Source organism: Helianthus annuus, chromosome 4, assembly GCF_002127325.2.
Source record: "Helianthus annuus cultivar XRQ/B chromosome 4, HanXRQr2.0-SUNRISE, whole genome shotgun sequence".
In the NCBI taxonomy this organism is placed as follows: domain Eukaryota; kingdom Viridiplantae; phylum Streptophyta; class Magnoliopsida; order Asterales; family Asteraceae; genus Helianthus; species Helianthus annuus.
In genome coordinates, this window is record NC_035436.2 from 190036788 (window position 1) to 190045431 (window position 8644).

General features: G+C 36.6%; 1 protein-coding gene across 1 annotated transcript; it reads right to left on the reverse strand.

Moving 5' to 3' along the window:
* Positions 1-3255: 3255 nt before the first annotated feature.
* Positions 3256-5134, reverse strand: LOC110937582 (anthocyanidin reductase ((2S)-flavan-3-ol-forming)). Its single transcript, XM_022180025.2, has 5 exons — positions 4648-5134; positions 4382-4548; positions 4075-4287; positions 3603-3976; positions 3256-3484 (listed from the first exon to the last, which is right to left on the reverse strand). The coding sequence occupies exons 1-5, from the start codon at positions 4766-4768 to the stop codon at positions 3349-3351; spliced, it is 1011 nt and encodes a 336-aa protein (XP_022035717.1). The 5' UTR covers positions 4769-5134; the 3' UTR covers positions 3256-3348.
* Between the last annotated feature and the right edge of the window lie 3510 nt (positions 5135-8644).

Below are 8644 nucleotides of genomic sequence, written 5' to 3' on the forward strand. Positions count from 1 at the left end.
TACTCCTCTTGTCTTCAATGCATCCCACAACTTCTTCGTAGTCTTGAAACTGACGAACTGATGATAAATATCCTTGCTCAGTGCTTGAGTGAGAATAGCGTATGCTTTCTTTTCTAAGTCATACGTCTTCTTTTGATCATCAGGAAGATCGGCAAAAGTAGCTGTCGAAGAAGCAGCAACCTCGATAGTTTGATCGAATTCCGTAGTGAACCGCAACCACAACTCTGTATTTTGACCAAGAATGTATGTATGGAAACGATCAACCCATCCCGGATATTCATTAAGATGCATCAACTTTGGAGGCCTGTTCAAACTTCCGGTTTCACTTTCGCTTAGTAGAAGACTTTGAATACTCGGAGTTTGATTTGAAACAAACGCCCATTGACCAGCTGGAGTGGCATTTGTTTGTGAGGATGTAGATACCGGAGATTCGGCCCATGATGGAGATTGACTGGTATTCATGTATTTTCCACTGTCTGGAGCCGGATTTCCCCACCAACTCGGATTCATCTTTGACAAGAAAAATAAATTCTATGTCCAAGTCACGAAAGATGATGAGCACCCGAAAGATCACACACAGTCGAAGGACCCTAGTTCGAAAGATCTTGAAAAACAGAAACTTGTTAGCAATAAACAGACCACACTCGAAAGATCAACTATTGTTCGAAGGATCAACAGTACTCGAAAGATCACTGTTGAGTCTCGAACAATGATTTCGAAAGATTCAAGAGCTCGAAGGATTCTCCTTTGAAAGATCCTTATCTTTCGAGCTAAATCCCTATCTTTCGGACACTTATCTTTCGAATAGCTAACTTCCGAAGGATCACACTTGTTCGAATGATCAACAGTGTTCGAAGGATCACTGTTGACTTTCGAGCACTGGCTTCGAAAGACTCAAAAATCTCGAAAGATTCACACTTGAAAGATCCTTATCTTTCGAGATAAAACAACTATCTTTCGAAAAGATTCCCTGATCGAAAGATATGTTTCGAACTTCGTAGGACTACTCGAAAGATGTTTATCTATCGAGCTGTCACTGATCGAAGGATGGTCTTTCGATGTCGAAGGATATCTTTCGATGTCGAAGGATATCTTTCGAATGTGCACTGACACACTGACACCGATGTGATAGGTTGGTGAAAAGGTGATTGGTTGGTAAGTCAACTTTCGGCAAAAGGGTATGGCAGGCTGACAACTATCTTACCAACCAAGATTTGAAATAAACTATGCCAAAAATGGATAACCTTATCCACACAGTCTGGTCACCGGAAACACACCGGAAATTGGCCGGAAAACACAAAGTTTCTTAAAAACCAATTTCCAAGTTACCCAACCCAACTTTAAACACTCCCGGTTAGTTTAGACACGTTTTTACTCAAAGAAAATGCAAGAAACCAAGTAAAAACAGGTGCAAAACCAAGTGTTTCAACACACCAAAACTTGTAAAAACCCGGTTTTAAACAAGGTAAAGAGCCAAGCTCTGATACCACTTGTAGGTCCCTTTTCGCGGAGGATTACGAACCTAAACCTTGTTATACAAACCTACTAGCGAGTGCGGAATCCAAGCTAGCAAGCAAACCGAGTTAGTAGCAAGTAGAGAAACAAACACACAAGTTCACCGATTAACACAACTTGTATTAATGCAATGAGGGTTCGGTTACAAGCTCAATGTTTACAGAAATGTTCTATAAACTCTCTAAGTGTGTGTGTGAGTTTTGGACAGAATGCTCTCAGCCTATCTCTCGGTATCTTTCTGTCTGTGTGTCTCTCTTTTTAAACTCAACACATGCATGGGTATATATACCCAAACACAGCAGGTCTTCTCGAAGGATCTGATAGATGGTCCGAAGGATCATCTATCGATCACAACATGTTCGAAAGATGAGCATGGACCTCGAAGGATGATCCTTCGAGGTCTAATATTCGAAGCATATCTTTCGAGCACCTCGAAGGATGAACAATATCCTTCGAGGCTATCCTTCGATGCAGACAAACATATCAAACATATGTTAACTGTTGGCCAAGTCAATCCGGAGGATGGTTGACTTGGTCAACTTACAGACTACCAAGGACATCGTTTACATACAGACCGAATACAGACAAAGTACAGACACAAGTGCACCAACAGAATAAATATAATTTTGTATACCAAATAATAAAAAAAGTAATATTTTTAATAAATTAGGATAACATTTAATATTAATTTGTTATTTATATATTTAATATAAGATAAGTGGGAAAGAGAGGTATTTGTTTTAAAAATATATTAAATTAACAATTTAGATTTGAGGATAATATTTTATTAGAATATGATAGAATTTAATATTAATTTATTATTTATTTATTTAGTTAATATAAGATAACTATAGATTTGATAGTAACTTCAATGAATGACACGTGTCTAAAAGTTGGCTTCTTTTATTATAGTAGATAGATTATTATTAACCCATCTACTAAATATTATTAGTTTAATATCTTATGAATAATTATTATTTAGTTTAATCTTCTTCTCATTTATAATATTATTTATTTGAATTAATTATATTTGAACATTTTGTTTAGTTTGGTATCAAATATATTTTACGAAACTTAAAATAAAATTAACTAATATTATTTATCATTTATACATTTACGGTGTTTTAAATAAAGGGTTAAATTTATTGAGATTTCGTTAACAAATTTTGCAACAACATGATAATCTATTTTTATCATGAAAACCAAACTTTTGATTAATATATTAAATGTTTTTTTATTTTCACTATACATAATTCCAGTTACTCGACCCATGTAATACATGAGGTTTTTTAAATATGACTTTTTATTATTTGATATACAAAATTAGATTTATTCAGTTCGTACAATATACAGGGTTTTTTAACGATATATAATGTTTATTATTTAGGATAGAAAATTACAAATATTCAAACTGTGTAATGCGCATATTTTTAAAGATGTATTTTTTTATTATTTGGTATATAAAATTACATTTATTAAAGCCGTGTAATACACGTGATTTTAAAGATATAACTTTTTTTAATTTGGTATAATATTCAACCCGTACAATATGGTTCTTATAGATATAACTTTTTTATTATTTCATATATAAAATTATATTTATTCAACCCGTACAATAAATGAGGTTTTTAAAGAAATATTGTATCATTATTTTGTATATAAAATTTATTTATTCAACCCGTATAATACACGGGATTATAACCTAATTCATATATATAACGAAGTCCATGTCATAAGAAATATTACAATACACCAATAACATTAAGTAGAAATCTTTATTGATCACACCATGTGTTCATAAAATGTTTTTGCAAAGAAAATCATTATTTATTTCTAAATAACGCCTGACCCCTTTGCACATTCAAGACAATCATCTAAGATCGTCTCGGTACTATATTTGTACGCAAAACCTTTATCCTCGAGCTTTTTCGATCCCCATTTGATAAATCTTCCATGTTCTTCTAGATACCTAAAACACGAAATCCATGATAATCTAGCATATTAACGTTAAAAAAAATGTGACATAAATGTTAACATTTATGTCACATTTTTTTTTCTGAAGTATGTTGTTATTTCATGAAACTTACTCTTGGTTCAATTGTGGGTACGTTTTCTGATAATACTTTGCAATTTCTGCACTTGTTACATACGAGCTAGCGCATAAGAACCTTCCGCTAACTGATGGCGTCTCTGCACAAAAAATATGTGCTCGACAAACGTCCTCGATGTGAACAATCGGAATTTTCCCTAACAATTCTTCCAAGTACCTTAGAGATTGGTAACATGTGGAATTGTTGGCAATTTGTGATATGAACATCACCACACTGGTTGTAGGGTATGTTAGACATCCTCCTCCCCCCACAAGCCCACAACCTAATGTCACTACCTCAAACTCATTTGCTTTCTCTTCCCCAAGTTTCAATATTTCTTGCTCTGATTTTGTTTTAGATTTTGTGTAGTCCTGGGGGAAAACATAATAAACGCATTTCGAAAATATGAAGGAAAATAGAAAAGAAATGAAGTTAACAAAAAAATCTATTGAAATTAGACGATTAAAACCTTCAACTGTTCATTTTCGTAAGGGACGTCGAGATGAAGGGGTGTCCAACAACTTTCATCCATGGTGACCTTATAACCGCTCCCGTCATCTTTTAAAGGCGAAGCTGCAACGACGGAAGCTGTGTAGATGAGCCGCTTCACTGTCCCTGAGTGTGTGCAAGCATCGACGATCTTTTTCACGGAATTTACAGCTGCGTCTACGACATTATTGTACTATACATATGCACAATAATCAGAAAATTAGCTTTAATCTTTTTGTGGACATTGAGAATCTTGATTATTGGTCAAAAATTTAAGAAAGTAAGACCTCGTAGCCAGTAGTGTGTTGTAAGGGGGTTGCAACATGGAAAACAAAGACACAACCTTGTATTGCCTCTTGGAACTCTTCTGGCTTGTAAATATCAGCTTCAAACAAATGAAGTCTTTCTTCTGCAAATGGGAAACTTTTCAAAAGTCCCACCTTGGATTCATCACCTGTCATGAAAATAACATTAATGGAATAGGAGGGAACCCGCGGCAATCATTGATCCGATTTACCGATATAAATACAAACATGAAGGAAAGGAAGGGTACCCAGGTTTCTTAGAGTAGCATGGACAGTGTAACCTTTTTGAAGAAGTGAGTGAACTAGAGCTGAACCAATGTAGCCTGCACCTCCAGTCACACAAACCTTGCAACTACCTTCACTCTCCATTTTTAGAATAAAAAAACAAACCCTTGCTCGCGTCTCTTATAGTCCTTAGGGGACTAGGGGTGGTTCACTAGTGATAGAATTTATCACTCACAAGCACCAATCAAGTTTCGCCATGTCATTGACCATTTTTCCATCACTCACAACCATTTTTAGTGGGGGTGGTCATCACTCACCACCACACCCAACAATTTCCCCCAACCAACAAATACCCTCACAAAAATAAACCATAACGCGTGATGGAGATAACGAAAATCGGTTTCCGTTAATGTATAACGCATTGAAGTGTATAGCGGCAGTCGAGTTCAACGCGTTATGGTTGAGCACGTTATACTATCACGGAATCTTTGGAGACCGCCCCGGGTCCCCTTATAAAGAATACACTTGTGATTATGTATATGGTGGTCCTACCGTGTACAACTTAAATCAACAATACGTTATCTGCATGTGCACCACAAATGTCTATATATCGATATAAGCATGTTATGACAGGCAAATGTGGATCCTGGAATTTTTCCTATGGGGTCACCAGAAGCTCCAATTTCATAAAACCCCACACATAATAATATATGGGTCAACGTGATGGTTTGGGTCAGGTTCGGTTGGTCACATAATAAAAATACGATACAATTGAAAAAAGAACGTCGTCACTAGAATCTAAAAAACACATCATATAATTATATAAATACGAAGGTCCTTACAAAATTACAAACCGATATGAAAAACCCAAAGCTCTACTCTTCTATTTCCAGCATTCTTTTTATCTATCAAGAAAACCGTATTTAAAAAAAATATGGAGACTAAGGGGAGGTGAGGTGGTTCACTAGTGATAGATTCTATCACTTTCACTCTCCAATCAAATCATGCCATGTCATCAAAAATTTCTATCACTAGTGATAGAAATGTAGGAGGGGTGGAATCACTAGTGATGGAATTCTATCACTCCCAATTTTTTTAATTTTCATTTTAAAATTAGAAATTAAAAATAAAACACTAAATTATAAATTTCATTAAACTTTAAAAATAAATTACATAGCCAAATAAAAAACAACTAAACGGGTGGCATCTCCCAACCCCACTTTGCGCAAATCGCGCGCTTTTGTTGAATGACAATTGACTTGAACGGTTCGTCGAGATGGGTGTGGTTTTCACACAAGATTTTTAAATCATTTTGTCTTTCAATCGTTTTCAAGTGTTCCTTGTACGCCTGCTCGCGTTCAACTTTTAGGGACATCATTGTTTCTTTTCTTTATTCGGCCTTCTTGAATTGGGTCATTTTCTCCTCTTCGATTCTGAAGATCGACTCCGCCACCGCTTCCTTACCTTTGCTTGACGATTCACCACCTCTTCTGCGTCGTGGCCTTGTGGGTGTATCTTCTTCAACGGGGTCGTCAAGGGGTTGATCGGGTTCGTCAAGGGGGTCGTCGTTTAAGTTCATTTCGGGCAAGTTATCTGACGCGGAAGTCGTGTGTCACACCCCGATTTCCACCTGTATCACCGGTGGGCCCGGTGGGGGATTACCGTGACGTAGTTGGCAACAATATAGTCAAACCACACAATTATATGAATGCACAGCGGAAGCATAAAGATAAATATAATTCAACCATTGATTGTAATATCGAATGTATCACAAATAGTCGAATGGTATCCACAGGGGGGATCAAAATAATAGAAAGTATTGTTCAACAGACAAGGCATCAAAGCTTGCGAGACTTCTTAAGATGCTAAGGAGCTATAGCCAGCCGATTACGTTTAGTACCTGCACTTAATCTTTTTAGGAAAATACGTCAGTTTACACTGGTAAATACATTCAACCGACACTTTTGTAAAATTTTTATTAAAATTGATTTGAATACACAAGACATAAACTCTTTTATAACTTGGGATAATTTATAATTAAATCTTGTAAAGAATTACATGTTTGTTATGCGTTCGGTCGCCCGGCTCGTGCCGGGTTAAAGTTTAATAGACACACCACATTGCGTAAAACCGAGGTGGGTAAACCAACGGTTACGTCTTTTAATAATATAGACATAATGCCGGGTGTACGCCTACACCCGGATGTCGAGGTCGTGGCCATTTCGTAAAATGATGCCAAGGATATCCGTGACATGGTCATTAAGCCCCCAAAGGCGTTAAGCCAACAAAACAAATTTTTAAACGGGTCACATTGATATACCCAACTACAAATGAGTTGGGGTCAATTGCCCGACCAAGCGGTATTTTAGATACCGTAACCCAAGCCCGTAATACGGAAAATAAGTTAAAAGTATTTACCTTTGCAAGTATTGTCCTTAATTGATTAAATCACAGATATCTTTTACTGGGGCTCCTATTCTGGAACGATGGTTTTAAAATAACCTATTAGAATTCTAACGGGTCTTTATATTAGCCGTAGCCTAGACCGGTCAGTTTCAAAGGATAGATACGATTTAATCGCGTGAAAGGAGAAAACCGGGAATGAAATGTGATTCTGACCCAACAAGTTTGAAGGCTTGTTTTATATGGGTTTAATATTCACACTCTGGATTTTGGGGTCAAAATAATATGGTTTGACCCGTATCGGCTAATTTATGTAAACTAGTTACATAAGCCGAACCGTGCGCGCAATAGGCGCAACGGGTAACCGTAAGAGTCCTACACTGTTTTCCTAAGTCAATATGCCTTAAAGAGGTTGTGGTATCAGTAGGATACCTTCCATAATGCCCGTAACGAGTTTTAGTTCATTATACGCCCCGTAGGGGTTTTCCGATCATTTTAAGGACTTTTAAAGGGCTTTCTGAGTTCTACAGGAAATCTGAGTTTCCCGTTCAGTTTATACAGTCCAAAATACTTTATTTATTATTTAAAATCAGTAGCAACTGGAATCGGGTCAAAAGACCTTGTAGAACTCAAGTTTTGGCCGAAAAGGGCATATTCGGTATTTACCGAACCGTAGCCATAACCGCAGGTTATGAGCAAGTTAAAATTAATTAAAAATCTTTAAAAATCCCAAAATATTATTTTACAACAGTGAGTAAAAGGTTTGGTGTCGAAATCTTGGTTTAGGTAGGCGTTATGCTAATCGCGCCGTTTATTACAAAAGTTTCTTTTAATTGCGCTATTTAGCATAACTTCTATTCTAGACCTCGGATTGGCGTGAAACTTTAGGGACATTCTTAGAATTTAGTAAGCAAGGTTATGGTCCCTTCACGTGTCCGAAATACTCGTTTTATTTTGAAAAGGGCGTTACGGTCAACTTTTAAGCAATTAACGGAAATGCGTAAAAGACTCGGACAAACAACGAACCGGTCACAGAGGGCGATACCATCACGTGACCTGGTCCTAAGAGAGTCCTAAGGCATATCTACATTGCACGAAAACGGGTCAGAACTGAAGTCAAAGCAAAAGTCAAACTTTTGCGACATTCGGCTCCGAACCGGGTCAATATAGCAAATGGCCGAATCAAACGAGCTTAGACAAGTTAGTATACTTATTATCATGTTTTATGAGTATTCAAACAGGTTACATATCACCTATATTACAGATTATGCAAGAATCGCAAAAATGGCTTTCTGTTGACTTTTTAAGTATACGTTTGACTCGACATTTGAACTAGTTAGAGTGGTGATCGGGAGGAACCCTTTTAGGGGTTTATTGCCCACATAAATACCAACACATAAATACTTTTGATTCGACAATTCACTGGACCATTCGTGATTTATCGCAAAGTCAATCGTTAATTACGACGGATTGACTTTTAGGCTAAACTAAGCAAAAACAAAGCCATAGAAGGTTTGGCATACTTACAGAAGCTTATGCACGACTTAGGAATGTTAGAAGAAAGCTTGTGAGCTCCAGGAATGATCAGAAGATGTGTTTTGAGGTGTGTTTTATTTG

Bases quoted from the DNA above. Each gene is read 5' to 3' on its own strand.
- LOC110937582 (XM_022180025.2), bottom strand. From the start codon at position 4,768: ATGGAGAGTGAAGGTAGTTGCAAGGTTTGTGTGACTGGAGGTGCAGGC. The intron at 3,977-4,074 runs GTTTTAATCGTC...GTTTTCCCCCAG, and splicing joins ACGAAAATGAACAGTTGAAG to GACTACACAAAATCTAAAAC. The intron at 3,485-3,602 runs GTAAGTTTCATG...TTCGTGTTTTAG, and splicing joins TACCCACAATTGAACCAAGA to GTATCTAGAAGAACATGGAA.